The following is a 17,083-nucleotide window of genomic DNA, read 5'->3' as shown; positions in this document are numbered from 1 at the left end:
CACTGGCCTTTTGGGATTGTGTCATGTGAGTTATTTGCTCCTGGGCTTTCTCCATTGCTGGTTAATGATACAGATGTCTCAAGCAGACTAAGTTGGTTACCACCAACTTAGTGGTAAAATCTACTTCAAGCTTTAATTGCCTCCTCTTCTGTACTTTCTATCCTAGAATAGAAGGTTTATGCTACTTAAAAAATTAATTATCCATTTTAGTATAGTTTGGGGAAAGAACGAATATAAATCAGATGTTTTGCTTGCAGTCTCTAATCAGACACAAGCCTAGTGTGCTAAACTTCTTTTCCATTCTGAGAGTCCCTAACATCCTTCCAATCAAGTCCTCTTCTGATTAACTCAGCCTAAGTCAATTATAATTGCTTGCAATCAAAGAATTATGTAACAGTAAGTAATCAACAAATATTAGTCACGATTCTTGTACTATGCTTCATAACAAACATGGTAATTCCAGAATTACTAAGATGGTAATCATGTTGGTCAAAAAGACTACGATGTGTCTGATATCAAAATAGGAGCATCCTCTGCTGGGGCATGTTGTAATTGTTCTGTGCTGGTTATGGCTTGGACAACTAGACGGAAAAAACTTTTGGTGCTGTTAAGCAAGATAAGGTCCTTTGCGGAAAACAGTTAATGATCTCAGTAGTTTGATGCTACTTATCAGTACTCATAATAACAGCAATAATAATAAGAATTACAGATAACACTTATTATGTACTGTGCATTATTCCTAAGGGTGTTACATTTATTAACTAATTTAAGTGTTCACCACACTATGAGTTAGTAAAATTCTTATTCCCATTTTACAGATAAGTAAATTGAGGCAAAGAAAAGTTACTTCTCTCTCTCTCTCTCTCTCTATATATATATATATAAACATTATATCTACCCTCTCTCCTGTGGAAAAACTGAATCCATATGGTTCCGATGCAATTGGTCCCTGTCGTCCAAAGGAGAGAATGTGACTTAAGTTGGGCTAATCAGAGTATCCTATTTTCCTGGCCACAGTAATTGTTCAGGGACAAGAACATGAACCATGAGGGGCCAGTCAAAATATACACCACGATTTTTATGATAGAGTTATTAGAGACCATGCTTTTATCCTCTCTTAATAGCTTTATTGAAACATAATTTACACATCAGAGAATTCACCCATTCATAGTAAACAATTCAGTGGTTTTTGGTATATTCACAGAGGTGTGCAACCACCATCAGAATCTAAATTTAGAGCATCTTCAGCACCTCAAAAAGAAATTCTGTACCCACTAGCAGTCACTCCCCATTTCGCCCAACCTGTAGCCCTAGGCAAGTACTAATCTACTTTCTTTTTTTCTTTTCTTTTTTTTAACATCTTTATTGGAGTATAATTGCTTTACAATGGTGTGTCAGTTTCTGCTTTATAACAAAGTGAATCAGCTATAGTATTCATATATCCCCATATCTCCTCCCTCTTGTGTCTCCCTCCCACTCTCCCTATCCCACCCCTCTAGGTGGTCACAAAGCACGAAGCTGATCTCCCTGTGCTATGCAGCTGTTTCCCACTAGCTATTTATTTTACATTTGGTAGTGTATATATGTCCATGCCACTCTCTCACTTCGTCCCAGCTTACGCTTCCCCCTCCCTGTGTCCTCAGGTCCGTTCTCTACATCTGCGTCTTTATTCCTGTCCTGCTCCTAGGTTCTTCAGAACGTTTTTTTTTTTTTTTTAGATTCCATATATATGTGTTAGCATACGGTATTTATTTTTCTCTTTCTGACTTACTTCACTCTATGACAGTCTCTAGGTCCATCCACCTCACTACAAATAACTCAGTTTCATTTCTTTTTATGGCTGGGTAATATTCCACTGTATATATGTGCCACATCTTCTTTATCCATTCATCTGTCGATGGACACTTAGGTTGCTTCCATGTCCTGGCTATTGTAAATAGAACTGCAATGAACATTGTGGTACATGACTCTTTTTGAGTTATGGTTTTCTCAGGGTATACGCCCAGTAGTGGGATTGCTGGGCCGTATAATAGTTTTTTTTTTTAGTTTTTTAAGGAACCTCCCTACTGTTTTCCATAGTGGCTGTACCAATTTACATTCCCACCAACAGTGCAAGAGAGTTCCCCTTTCTCTACACCCTCTTCAGCATTTATTGTTTGTAGATTTTTTGATGATGGCCATTCTGACCGTGGTGAGGTGATACCTCATTGTATATTTGATTTGCATTTCTCTAATGATTAGTGATGTTGAGCATCCTTTCTTGTGTTTGTTGGCTATCTGTACATCTTCTTTGGAGAAATGTCTGTTTAGGTCTTCCACCCATTTTTGGATTGAGTTGTTTGTTTTTTTTGATACTGAGCTGCATGAGCTGCTTGTAAATTTTGGAGATTAATCCTTTGTCAGTTGCTTTGTTTGCAAATATTTTCTCCCATTCTGAGGGTTGTCTTTTCGTCTTGTTTATGGTTTCCTTTGCTGTGCAAAAGCTTTTAAGTTTCATTAGGTCCCATTTGTTTATTTCTGTTTTTATTTCCATTTCTCTAGGAGGTGGGTCAAAAAGGATCTTGCTGTGATGTATGTCATACAGTGTTCTCCCTATGTTTTCCTCTAAGAGTTTGATAGTGTCTGGCCTTGCATTTAGGTCATTAATCCATTTTGAGTTTATTTTTGTGTATGGTGTTAGGGAGTGTTCAAATTTCATTCTTTTACATGTAGCTGTCCAGTTTTCCCAGCACCACTTATTGAAGAGGCTGTCTTTTCTCCATTGTTAATCTACTTTCTATCTCTATAAATAGATTTGCCTACTTAGGAGATTTCATATAAATAAGATCATAGAATATATGTCCTTTTTTGAATGGCTCCTTTCACTTTGCGTAGTGTTTTCAAAGCACACCCAGTGTTGTAGCTTGTATCAGTACTTCATTCCTATTTACAGCAACATATTACTCCATTGTATGAATATCCTACATTTTATTCATCCAGTCAACAGTTGATGGATGTTTGGGTTGCTTCCATCTTTTATCTTTTGTCTCTTATGAATCATGTTGCTATGAATATTTGTGTACATGTGTTTTCATTTCTCTCCATTATCTAGGAGTAGACTTGCTGGGTCATATGGTAACTCTATGTTTAATCTTTTGGGGAAGTGGCAGACTGTTTTCCAAAGCAGCCACACCATTTTACATTCCTACGAGTAGTGCATGAGGGTTCCAATTTTTCCACATCCTTGCTAACACTTGCTACTATGTCTTTTTGTTTAAAGCCATCCTAGTAGTGTGAAGTGGCATCTCAATGCATCTTTAAAAAATTAATTAACTTATTTTTAATTTATTTTTGGCTGCGTTGGGTCTTCGTTGCTGCGCATGGGTTTTCTCTAGTTGCGGCGAGCAGGGCTACTCTTTGTTGCGGTGCGCGGGCTTCTCACTGCGGTGGCTTCTCTTGTTGCGGAGCACGGGTTCTAGGCGTGTGGGCTTCAGTAGTTGTGGCACGTGGGCTCAGTAGTTTTGGCTCATGGGCTTTAGAGAGCAGGCTCAGTAGTTGTGGCTCGCGGGCTTAGTTGCTCCGTGGCATGTGGGGTCTTCCCGGACCAGGGCTTGAACCCGTGTCCCCTGCATTGGCAGGCGGACTCTCAACCACTGCGCCACCAGGGAAGCCCCTCAATGTGGTTTTGATTGCATTTCCCTGATGACTAATGATATTGAGCATCTTTTCACACGTGTATTGCCCATTTTTGAATCTTCTTTGGAGACCTGTCTATTCAGATCCGTTGCCCATTTTTAGTTGGGTCATTTGTCTTTGATTACTGAGTTGTAAGAGTTCTTTGTATATTCTAGAGAAAAGTACTTTATCAGATATATGATATGCGAATATTTTCTCCTATTTTGTAGATATCTTTTTGCTTTCTTGATGGTGCTCTCTGAAGCACAAAAGTTTTCAATTTTGATGTAGTCCAAGTTATCTAGTTTTTCTTTTGTTGCTTGTGCTTTTGGTATCACATCTAAGAAACCACTGTCTAATCCAAGGTCTTGAAGATTTACTCCTATATTTTCTTCTAAGACTTTTATAGTTTCAGCTCTTATATTAGGTCTTTGATCCATTTGAATTAAATTTTACGTATAGTATAAGGTACAGAATATAACTTCATTCTTTTGAATGTGGATATCCAGTTCTTCCAACACCATCTGTTGAAAAGATTACTCTTTCCCCAACTGAATTGCCTGGGAACCTTCGTCTAAAATAAATGGACTGTGAATATGAGGGTTTATTTCTGGACTCTCAAATCTCTTCCACTGATCTATGCCTCTACCTTTATGCCAGTACTACACTGGCATAGTTACTGTACTTTTGTTGTAAATTTTGAAATCAGGAAGTGAGAGTCTTCCAAGGTTGTTCTTCTTTTTCAAGATTGTTTTGGATATTTTGGGTGTCTTGAATTTTAAAAAAAACTTTATATATATATATATTTAGCAGTTTTAGGTTCACAACAAAATTGAGAGGAAGGTACAGAGATATCCCATACATGCCCTGCCTCCACACAAGCATAGGCTCCCCTATTATCAACGTCACTCACCAGAGTGGTATATTTGTTACTAGGGATGAACAGATAGTGACTCATCATAATCACCCAAAGTCCATAGTTTACATTAGGGTTCACTCTTGGTGTTATAGCTTTTATGGGTTTGGACAAAGGTGTAATGACATATATTCATCATTATAATATCATACAGCATATTATCACTGCCTTAAAAATCCTCTGAGCACCACATATTCATCCATTCCGCCTCTCCAAACCCCAGGCAAACACTTTTTACTGTCTCCATAGGTTTGCCTTTTCCACAATGTCATATAGTTGGAATCATATCGTATTCGGCCTTTTCAAATTGGCTTCTTCCACTTAGTAACATGCATTTAAGATTCCTCCGTGACTTTTTATGGTTTGCTGGCTCATTTCATTTTAGCACTGAATCATATTCCACTGTCTGCGTGCACCACAGTTTATCCATTTACCTCATGAGGGATATCTTGGTTGCTTCCAAGTTTTTACAATTATAAATAAAGCTGCTATAAAGATCCAAGTGCAGGTAGACATAAGTTTTCAGCTCCTCTGGGTAAATACCAGTGAGCACTACTGCTGGGTCATATGGTAAGCATAGATTTAGTTTTGTTAGAAACTGCCACACTGCTTTCCAAAGAGGCTGTACCATTTTGCATTCCCACCAGCAATGTATGACAATGCCTGTTGGTCCACATCCTTGATAGCATTTGGTGTTGTCAGTATGCCAGATTTGGGTCATTCTGATAAGTATGCAGTGGTATCTCACTGTTGTTTTACTTTGTATTTCTCTGATGACATATGATGCAGAGCACATTTTCATATACTTATTTGCCACCTGTTTATCTTCTTTGATGAGGCGTCTGTTAAGGTCTTTCACCCATTTTAAAATCAGGTTATTTATACTCCTGTTGTTGAGTTTTAAGACTTCTTTGTGTACTTTAGGTAACAGTCCTTTATCAGGTGTGTCTTTTGCAAATATTTTGACTCAGTCTGTAGCTTGTCTTCTCATTCTCTTGATATTGTCTTTCACAGAGCAGAAGTTTTGAATTGTAATGAAGTCTAGTTTATCAATTATTTCCTTCATGGATCGTGTCCTTACTGTTGTCAAAAAGACATCACCATACCCAAGGTCATTTAGGTTTTCTCCTATGCTATCTTGTAATAGTTTTATAGTTTTGCGTTTTACATTTACATGATCCATTTTGAGTTAATTTTTGTAGTGTGTAAGGCGTGTGTCTATATTCATTATTTTGTATGTGGTCGTCCAGTTGTTCCAGCACCATTTGTTGAAGAGACTATCTTTGCTCTATTGTATTGCCTTTGCGCCTTTGTCAAAGATCAATTGACTGTATTTATGGGGGTCTATTTCTGGACTCTCTATCCTGTTCCATTGATCTATTTAAGGTTCTATTTCTATGAACTGGTATAACATCTTTCTTAAATGTTTGGTAGAATTCACCAGCAAACCCATCTGGGCATGGTGCTTTCTATTTGGAAGGTTATTAATTATTGATTCAATTTCTTTAATAGATATAGGCCTATTAAGAACATCTGTTTCCTCTTGGGTGAGTTTTGACAGATTGCGTCTTTCAAGGAATTGGTCCATTTCATTTAGGTTATTAAATTTGTGGTCATAAGAGTTGTTCATAGTATTTTTTTAATTGTACTTTTAATGTCCATTAGAAAGAATCTGTAGTAATGCCCCTTTTTCATTTCTGATATGAGTAATTTGTGTCATTTCTTTTATTTATAACTTCGCTAGAGGCTTATTGACTTCAAAGATCCTTGAATTTCCATATAAATTTTAGGATTAGCTTGTCAGTTTCTGCAAGTTTACTGAGGCTTTTATATGGCCTAACATATGGTCTATCCTGGAGAACGCTCCATATGCACTCAGATGGATGTGTGTTCTGCTGGTATTGGGTGGACTGTTCTACAGATGGCTGTTGGTCCAGCTGGTTTATAATGTTGTTCAAGTCTTCTATTCTTTTGTCGATGTTCTGACTACTGCTTAATCCATTATTGAACGTGAGGCACTGAAATCTCCTACTCTTACTGGTGGATTACCTATTTCTCCCTCTAATTCTGTCAACTTTTGCTTCAAGTATTTTGGGGGCTCTGTTGTTAGGTGCATGAATGTTTACAACTGTTATATTTTCTTTGTGGACTAACACATTCATCATTATAAAATGTTTCTGTTTTTCTCTAATAATGTTGCATATTATATTCGATTTTATCTGATACTAGTATAGCCACTACAGCTTTCTTGTGGTTGCTGTTTGATTGACATATCTTTTTCCATCCTTTTGCTTCCAACCTATTTGTATTTTGAATCTAAGGTGTGTCTCCTGTAAACAGCACACAGTTGGATTGTATTCTTTATCATCTATCTCTGGCAATTTCTTTCTTTTGATTGGAATTTTACCCATTCTTATTTAATGTTATTATAGATACAGTTGAGCTTATGTCTGCTATTTTAATTTTTGTTTTCAATATCGCATGTCTTTTTTATTCCTGTAGTCTTCTTTTAACTGCTTTCTTCTGCACTGAGTATTTTCTAACATAGCATTTTAATACATTTTTTCACCATATTTTTTGAGATATTTCCTTGGCGGTTGCCCTAGAGATTAACATATATATCTTATCAGAATACACTTCAGATTTATACTAACTTCATTCCAGTGAGATATACAAATGTTAGTCATATATAATTCTATTCCCTCTTCTCCATTTTATGACATTGTTGTACATATTACGTCTATACTGTTACAAACCCAGCAGTATAACTGCTACTTCTTACAATTTTATGTGTTTAAAGAAGCTGAGAGAGGAAGAAGAGCAAGTATATATTTATGGAGTTCGTTATATTAACTTTTTCATATGCCATTTTTAATTTTCTTCATTTGTTCCTGTGGATTCAAGTTACTATCTGGTGTCATTTTCTTATTCCATACAATTTTTCCTCCATTCCAACCTCCTTTGTGCTATTATATATATATATATTTATATTTATATTTATATTTATATATTTATATTACATTTCTATGGTACAGGCTCAACACATGATTATTATATACATAATGTTTTATACAATTGTTTTTAAAATCAATCCAGAGAATAAAGGGTAAAAAATACTCACTTATATTGTCTTTTGCATTAATGCCTTTATTGGTGCTCTTTTTTTTTTTTTTTTATTGTGAGTTTTGAATCACTGCCTGGAGTCACTTGCTTTCAGCCTGAAGAACTGCCTTTATTCTTGTGGTTCTGCTGTAAATGAATTATCTCAGATTTTGTTTATCTGGGAGCGACTTTATTTCACCTTCATTTTAAAAATCATTTTGCTGGATATAAGGTTTTTGGTTGACAGTTCCCCCTACTTTTTGGCACTTCAGATAATGTTATCTCATAGCCTTATGGCATCCATAGTTTCTAATGAGAAGTCAGCAAATAATCTCATTGGAGTTCCCTTACATGTGACAAGTTATCTTTCTCTTGCCGCTTATAAGATTTTGTCTTTGCCTTTCAGGACTTTTACTATGATTTATCTGTGTGTGGATCTCTTTGAGTTTATCTTACTTGGAGTTAGTTGATTTCTGATGTGTAGATTGTTTTTCATCAAATTTGCAAGTTTTCAACCATTATTTCTTCAAAAAAATTTTTTTTCTCTATTCCTTTCTCTCTCTCCTCTCCTTCTGGTGCTCTCATCATACATGTCCTGGTGGATCTGATGGTGTTTCACATCTCTGAGTCTCTGTTCAATTTTATTTGTTATTTTTCTCTGTTCTTCAGATTGTATAATCTTTATTGGTTATCTTCAAGTTTACTGATTCTTTCTCCTTTAACTTCAAATCAATAGTGAGCCCCTCTAATGATTTTTTCCACTTCAGTTATTTCACCTTTCAACTCCACAACTTCCATGTGGCTCTTTTTTAAAAAAAATAATTTAAATTTCTTTATTGATAGTCTCAATTTTATGAAACATTGTCATCACATCTTACTTTACTTCTTTAAGCACAGGTGCCTTTTGGTGCCTGAATATATTTACAATGGCTGTTTTGAAGTCTTTTCCTACTAAATCTGACAGCGGGGTCCTCTCACCAGCCAGCTTCTGCTGCCTGCATTTTTCCCTGTGAATGAATCACACTTTCCTGTTTATTTGCCTGCCTCATATTTTTTTGTTGAAAAAAAGTTAGAGCATATTTTTAGCACGTTAATATATTTTAGCATGATAATGCGTTTTAGGATGTTTTAGCAATTCTGGGTAACCCTCCCCTGCCCACCTCACGCCCCAACTCAACACACAGGGCTTGTTCATGTTGTTTGCTTGTTTATTTGTCTAGTATCTTGACTGGGCTATTTCCGTGAAGCCCACTTTATCCACTGTGTGAAACCTATGATGATTTTCCTCAGTGGGTGCAGCCTTGTGCATGTCCACAGTCACCCAGGATGACAGTGGTTTTATCAGGGCTCTCTCTGATGGACGCTTCTTCTAATCATCCTCTTAGGCTGTGCATCTCTGCTGGTATTACACCCAGCTATCAGCCTTCACTAACTGCCAGCCGATTGCTCTACTGTTTTTTTTGGGTTTTTTTTTTGTTTTTTTGCGGTACGCGGGCCTCTCACTGCCGTGGCCTCTCCCGTTGCGGAGCACAGGCTCCGGACACGCAGGCCCAGCAGCCATGGCTCACGGGCCCAGCTGCTCTGCGGCACGTGGGATCCTCCCGGACCGGGGCACGAACCCGTGTCCCCTGCATCGGCAGGCGGACTCTCAACCACTGCGCCACCAGGGAGGGAAGCCCTGCTCTACTGTTTTTGACAATGGCCTGAGCACAAGTTGATCCTGCAGTATGATCCATTAAATTCTGGCCCATTTGCAGGGATAGTTTTTGAAGCTGGTATTTAAACTTTGTTCTGACACCAGGAGTGCAGTTTTTATTTGTCTCTTTCCCTGGGTCTCCCTTGTAAACTAACTAGCCTATCGTTTAGCTTGTTGCTCTCATGAAGCTTTCTCTTAATGAACAGAGCCTCTGAACCCGTGGACATACTTACCTGAAATTTAAGTTCTGTAAGACATAGCTGGTAGAGAGGAGAAATGCTGATGATCTGCCCCTCCCAAGGAAATACCATAGCCCTCAACTGGGAGCTGGGAGGATCCCTGTGTTCTTGACTGAATTGTCTAGAGTTGGGTTTCCACCACGCAGAGCTAGAAGGGGAGAGGGAGGGAGTGGGTCATGATTCAAGTGTCACAGACTCTTGCTCTTCCTTATTAAGTTTTAGTAGATTTTCTTGAGTAAGAAATCTGTTTCTTAATGTGCTTAGGTCCTTAGGACAATTTCCAAAGACTCTAGATAGTTGTTTTAAAAATAATGTTCACAGTTATGCTTGTTTCACTGGGGAACAGTTTCCAGAGCTCTCATGCCACCATTTCAGATGTCACCACCCTGCCAGGCTCTTGTTCTGCTGCAGTAGCTAAGCTTTAGAATTTGTCTCTCAGGCTGCTTCAAGCAGTCATCATTCTCACAGAGCGAGCCCTGCAAGGGACGGGGAGAGAGACAGACACAGCCCTGGTGGCATTATAGGAGCCTTGGGATCTAGCTGTGCTTGAGATGAGCCCTCTGATCTGGACTCCACGGTCAGATAAGTGAATAAATTGCCTTCTTTGCTTAGCTAGTTGCAATGGAGTTCCTCTCACATGTAACCAAGAGTTGTAACTAATACCCTGAATGTCAAACTTTTAATAATGTGTGAGTAAACGATAAGTACTGTGGAAAGCTTGTTCAACAAAATTAGTATCTAGGGTCATTTTCATGTGATATTTAGGTAGTTAATCTCATCCTGATAATCTATGGCCTCTGAGTGCTTGAAGAAATAGATAGACATCATTTATGATGATTCTAGCTGATGTTCCTCTTAATAAGCATTTTTAATACGTTCCTATTCGCCTGTCAATATTTGTTGCTACCCAAAGGGTTGTTTCCAAGGAAGTCTCAATGTTAATTGCTAATTCTGAGGTATAATATTAACAATAATACAGAAGCCTAACTTTAATTATAAAAAGTTCTAATAAGTCAGGTAAACCTCTCTTTTCCATCGGTCTATGGCAAACTTATTAGAACATTTCTGGTAAGCATACAGTTTTCCAAATATCTGAACCAGATAAAGACCTGTTTAACAAATTAGAAGTAGAAAGAGGGAAGACTTATGTTGTTGCCCTTGATGTGATATAGAAAATCTAGGTAATTAAGATTTTTGCTGATTTGGGATACTACTACTTTGACATATTAAAGCATGGGACAAGTTTGTTGGAAACATAAGAGTTAGAAATTCTCAGGATGTATTTATAGTTCAAGACTGTGAGCAATTTTATCCAATCTCTCTTGATAATATTCTTCCCTAACTCCTTCCTTGAATGTGGATACTTATGACAAGTTTTATGAGCAAGGCATCAGACATTATTATAATCCTGGAACTTACAAAACTTGGTTAAAAAAGTCTTTCTCTGGAGGATGACTGGAAAGTGCCTTAACCTACCTCATATTACCATGTTTGGTACCGCTTGCCAATAAAGTCTCTGTAGATTCTGCAATCCAGTGATCTCTTGTCATATTTTAAATATCTCTAGGATCTCCAGAGGAGCACATTATTGAGAAGACAGGTCTTTATAATCAAACAGGCACAGTGTGTAACAAAATGTAGAGATCCATTATGCAATCTCACCAATTCCTATTAAATGAGGAAAAGGTGATGTGAATTCACAAAACTCAATTATTCTTATAGAATAAAGGCTTTTGGCCTTCACTAAGGAAAAAAGGGAAAAGTCCTCCAAGGTCAGTTTTAATTGACAGGTTTGATTTATTTGTGATTGGCATATTGTTTTAAATACTTTGAGCTTCTGAATTACCTGAAAGCAGAATGCAGTCTAGGGAGCTTAATCAAGTCATCTGCTGTTTACTTTGCACTAATAATGGTCCTTAGATCCACCATTCACAGAAATAGAAAAGTAAGCATCCACTGATTTAGGACTTCATAAATCTTGAATTGGTGGGATCTGAATTCCACTAATTGTACTTGAGAATCTAACAGTCTTGAGTTGCAAAGACACATGCTCTGATTAGTAAAATCTTACCTGAGAAAGGGTTTCATCTACAGGTTTGTGGTAGATGACACTCCCTCAGAAAAGAGGTAAGGGTTTCCCTGGTGCTGCAGTGGTTAAGAATCCGCCTGCCGATGCAGGGGACGCGGGTTCGAGCCCTAGTCCGGGAAGATCCCACATGCCGTGGAGCAACTAAGCCCGTGCGCCACAACTACTGACCCTGTGCTCTAAAGCCCGCGAGCCACAACTACTGAAGCCCGCGAGCCTAGAGCCCCTGCTCCGCAGCAAGAAAAGCCACCACAATGAGAAGCCTGCATACTGCAACGAAGAGTAGCCCCTGCTCCCCGCAATAGAGAAAGCCCGCGCAGCAGCAGACTCAACAAAGCCAAAAACAAAAATAAATAAAAATTAAAAATAAAAAAAATTTTAAAAAAGAAAGAAAAGAGGTAAGACTGTGATTCTCAGTCAACCGACTGACCAGGGCTAGAATGTTTGCATTTTATTTTATTTTATTTATTTGGTTGCACCGGGTCTTAGTTGCAGCTCGCGGACTCCTTAGTCGTGGCATGTGAACTCTTAGTTGCGGCATGCATGTGGGATCTAGTTCCCTGACCAGGGATCAGATCTGGGCCCCCTGCGTTGGGAGCACGGAGTCTTCACCACTGTGCCCCCAGGGAAGTCCCTGCATTTTAGAATCTCCATCTCCTCTGCGGTGCCTCGGCAGCACACGGGTCTGGTTTTACAGAGACGAATTCCAAGGAAAGCATCACCTAGACTTTATTTCAAATTACCCTGAGGATCAATATATCTCACTGATGTCCAGAAACTCAATGTTTATAATCTTCTGTTATGATATACAACTCAGGGAAGGTAAATGTCCTGTCAACTGCAATCTGTCTTTATTATTTTTAAGGAGGGCTAATTTCCATTATCAAAAGCAGATAAGGAATGCCAGCACTCATTTGTCATTCAAAATGGAATAGACTTGTTTAGCTGGGAATGAATGAAAAGCATCATGTGGTGGGTCTGTTTTTTTAGTAGTGGCAATCAAGTCACAATTCAAGGTCAGGGAAGATGCAAATGTGTTCTACTGGGTTGCTACTATTTTTTTGCATACGTTGGGGAGACAATTTTCCAAAAATAACTTGGGATTTCTAATATTTTTTTCCCCTAAAACAGAGATAAGAAGCAGAAGCCTGAGATTTTCTCTCGTCTTCTCAAATAGTAGTTACTTTTCATTTCACCAATCTGGAGATGTTGGTTCTGATTTGGGGAAGTCTTTTCTTACTCCCATTTTAATGCAATGAATCCCACCTCACAACCGGTATAAAAGGCTGTGGCATGTGAAAAATAAGTCATTTAGTAGTGAATGGGCTTGTGCAGCAAATCAGCACCAAGAGTACAGCCAGGCCTTGTTTTTTTCACAGGTTCTGCACAGGAAATGCTAAAACTGCCATTTGCTATTTGGGATTTCAGACCAACAGATGGTAAGACCTCCCTGTGTGGCTGTTTCCCAGGCACCTCGAAATCAAAATATGACCCAAATTAAACTCATCTTCTGCCTTACAAATAATGGTCTTTCTTTAGCCTTTTCCATCTCTAAATAGCACTGCCATCCATTCTGTAGGCTGAACTATAAGAAATTGCCTTTTTTGAAGGTCATAAGTAGCTGGATACTGGCAATTTCAAACAGATCAACCTTCATAGCTGTTCAGGTCAGAAACCTGGGTGAGATCTTTATCACCTCCTCTCCCCTTCAACTCCCACAGCCAGCCAGTCATGGGGACTGGTAATTCTATTCCTCAGGCACGGTCTGCATCCATCTCTAAGGCAACTGCCATGGCCGAAGTCGGTATTAATTGGCCTCAGCAATTCCACTGTCCACACTGCAATGAACCGGTGAGTCCTCTGTATTACCCAAGTCAGATCATCTCACTTTCGTGTTAAGAATTGTTCAATGGCGTCTCACTGCCCTTAACACAAAGACCAGACACTCCAACATGGCTTACAGAGCCTGCAAGCTCCAGCCCCTGCCGACCTCTTCTATCGTACCGTGCTCTATCTTCTGGTTACTGGACCCTCTATCTTCTCAAACGTGTTCCTGTCCACTTTTGCAGTAGGGCCCCTTTGTACCTACTATTCCATTTGCCTGGAACTCTTTTCTCTCATTACCCACCCTAGTCTCTCAGTGACCCCCTACTACTCCTTCTTTCACATCTCAGCATAAAAGCCATTCCTCGAGAGAACCTTCTAGACATCCCCGAGACCAGAGTGGAACCCCATGTTACATACATCCATGAGACTCTGTTCTCCACCTCAGCATGGATCACATTTCTAATTACCTGTTCAATGCCTTGCTAGACTCAAACTCCAAGGAGGCAAGACCAATAGATAACTAATAAGGACCTACTGTGTAGCACAGGGAACTCTACTCAATATTCTATAATGACCTACATGGGAAAAGAAACTAAAAAAAAAGTGGATATATGTATAACTGACTCACTTTGCTGTACAGCGGAAAGTAACACAACATTGTAAATCAACTCTACTCCAATAAAAAAAAAAAAAGACCACAACTGTCTTGCTCACCACCATATCGCCATCACTAAGCCAGGGCTTCGCACCTAATGGGTGCTCAATAAGTGTTTACTGAAGGCATGACCTTCACAAATGTCAAGGTTACAGTTCACAATTCAAAGCTGCCATCTTTGTTCAGTGATATTCTCAGTTTTGGAATATCTTCGGTGATTTTTCTATTTAGAATTTTAAAGGAGGAAACAAAAACATTCAATGTGAAAATTCAAAATGGAAAAGGTGAACCAGAACTCTGGACCTTCTCTGAATTATCCCCTAGCATAGCTACATCTAGAAATAGTTATTATTATAAGAGAAATAATAATAATCTAGAATAACCCTTATTGAGCACCAACTATGTGCCAAGCTTATGGAGGAAAGTGAGGCTTAGAGAAGTTAAGAGGTTTAGTGAGGTCCACACAGTTAGTAACTGGTGCGTCCATAGTCACAAAGACCCATAATCCAAGACATGCTTGGGATGCTCTCAGTCCCTCAATCTTTGGGAAAGACAATTTCTCAACCACAGGGACCCTCTCTCTACACCCTGAAGACTCAGAGCATCAACTACAGAAACCAAGAGGAACACATTTTCCACTGTAATTAAAATGTCTCTAAACACACCCTAGTTAATTCCATGATGTTTCCAAGAGCAATTCTCTCCCAAGCAGCATCTTATTAAAAGCAGGTGTTCCTACCGGAAGAAAGAGTCTCTGGGCAGCACACGGTTTGAATAATTTCTTCCATTCCTGAGGGTTTCCAACCGAAAATGTGATGGGGTAGATTCTGTACTCAAACTTCTTTGTATATGAGTCTGGCCACTGTCGTAGCTGAAAAACATGGAAGGTCAGGGGAGGGTGATTAGACCCCAGAAATATGAAAAACACCTAAATCTTCTGCATGGCCAGGTGGAAATTATTCAGGTAGCATACGAAGAAAGTCTAATTTTATCACCACAATTTATGCTCACTGAATAAAAAGACCATTGCTAAGATTTTAAAAAATAACACCCAGAGTTGGCAAGGATGATGGGAAACTGGCACCTAAACTGCAAGGGTAAATTTAAACAAACTTCCAGGATGGCAATTTAGAGACTAGTAACAGTAAATCCCAAGACAGACGCACAAGGACTTTCACCGAAACATAGTTTGTAATAAACACAAACAAACAAGCAAAAAAATCTTGTTCAATACTCAATGCTCAACGATAAGGAATCGGGAAGACGCATTACGATGGAACTACGCGGTGGACTAATGTACAGTTAAAGTAGATCTATATGTGCTGTCATGAGAAAATGGTTACAATATATAGTTAGGTTTTAGTAAAAGCAAAGTACAATACGAAATGTATAATAAGGTTCTATCTTACAGGGAAAAATATATGCATACGCTTACACGTAGAGAAAAATCTGAACAGATAGGCGCCTAATTGTTAAACGTGGGTACCTGTGGAGGAGGTGGTGGTGGTGTCATTTTCTAAGTTTATATTTCTGTGTTCTTTAAGACTTTTATGGACAGTGTATATTACTTTGTCTGCATAAATTAATTTTATAATAAAATTATTTTAATTTATAGACTTTATTTTTCAGAGCAGGTTTATGGTTACAGAATTGAGCAGGAAGTACAGAGACAGTTCCCATATACCCTCTCTCCTTCCCCTCCCACCCCCCAGTTTCCCCATCATTGACATCTTGCATTACTGTGGTATGTTTGTTACAACCGATGAACCAATATCAATACATTGTTAAGAACCAATATCAATACATAGTTTACATTAGGGTTCATTCTTTGTGTTGTGTAATTTTACAGGTTTTGACAAATGCATGATGTTCTGTGTCTACCATTAGAGTATCATACAGCATAGTTCCATTGCCCCAAAAATCCCCTCTGTTCCATCTACTCATCCCTCCTCCCTCCTTTTCATCTCTGAACTACTGGCAACCACTGATCTTTTTACTGTCTCTCAGTTTTGTCTTTTCCAGAATGTGATATGGTTGGAATCACACAGCATACAGTCTTTTCAGATTGGCTTTTCTCCTTGGCAATATGCATTTAAAGTTCCTCCATGTCTTTCTGTAGCCTCACAGCTTATTTTTTTTATCACTGACCACTATTCCATTGTATAAACATATCACAGTTTGCTTGCCTATTTATCTATTGAAGGACATCTTGGCTGCTTCCAGTTTGGGGTGACTAGGAATAAAGCTGCTCTAAACATTCATGTGCAGGTTTCTGTGTGGACAGTTTATCAGTTCATTTGGGTAAATACCAAGGAATGCAATTACCAGATTGTATGGTCAGCCTACATTTAACTTTCTAAGAAGCTGCCAAACCATCTTCCCAAGTGGCTGTACCATTTTGCATTCCCACCAGCAATGAGTGAGAGCTCCTGTCGTTCCACATCCGCTTCAGCATCTGGTGTTATCAGTGTTATGGATTTTAGCAATTCTAATGGTATGTAGCTGTATCTCATCATTTTAATTTGCAATTCCTTAATGACATGTGATCTTGAGCATCCTTTTCATATGCTTATTTGCATATGTATCTGTGTATCTTCTTAATTCTTTTTAGTTAATGCCTTCCCAGTGCCACAGTAACTCCACTTCTGAGAATTTATCCTATGGAAAAATTCCAAAAGTACATACACACTTATTACAAGGTTGTTTACTGTAGTATTGTTTGTAACAGTGAAAAATAGGAAACAAGGTAAATAAGAAATTGGTGAAATAAGCTCTGGGATAGGCTTACACAACAGAATACTATGCAGCTACTAGTGACAATGTTGCAGAAAAAGGTCAGCAAAACATGGTAGTGGAAGAGCCAAACCCAGCCTGCTACAAATAGCACACAAGCCAAGAATGGGTTAAA

General features: G+C 38.5%; 1 protein-coding gene across 1 annotated transcript in view; it reads right to left on the bottom strand.

The window, feature by feature from the left end:
- GXYLT2 (glucoside xylosyltransferase 2) overlaps window positions 1-17,083 on the bottom strand; it is an 88,295-nt gene that overhangs the window by 39,499 nt on the left and 31,713 nt on the right. Inside the window, exon 5 of the mRNA XM_027121477.1 lies at window positions 14,915-15,046. Coding sequence (XP_026977278.1) covers window positions 14,915-15,046 — 132 coding nt within the window. The remainder of the gene's footprint in view (window positions 1-14,914; window positions 15,047-17,083) is intronic.

This window comes from Aethalodelphis obliquidens, unplaced genomic scaffold (assembly GCF_003676395.1).
Source record: "Aethalodelphis obliquidens isolate GAN/ISIS:26980383/991018 unplaced genomic scaffold, ASM367639v1 scaffold22, whole genome shotgun sequence".
NCBI lineage: Eukaryota > Metazoa > Chordata > Mammalia > Artiodactyla > Delphinidae > Aethalodelphis > Aethalodelphis obliquidens.
This window is presented reverse-complemented; position numbering and strand designations above follow the sequence as displayed.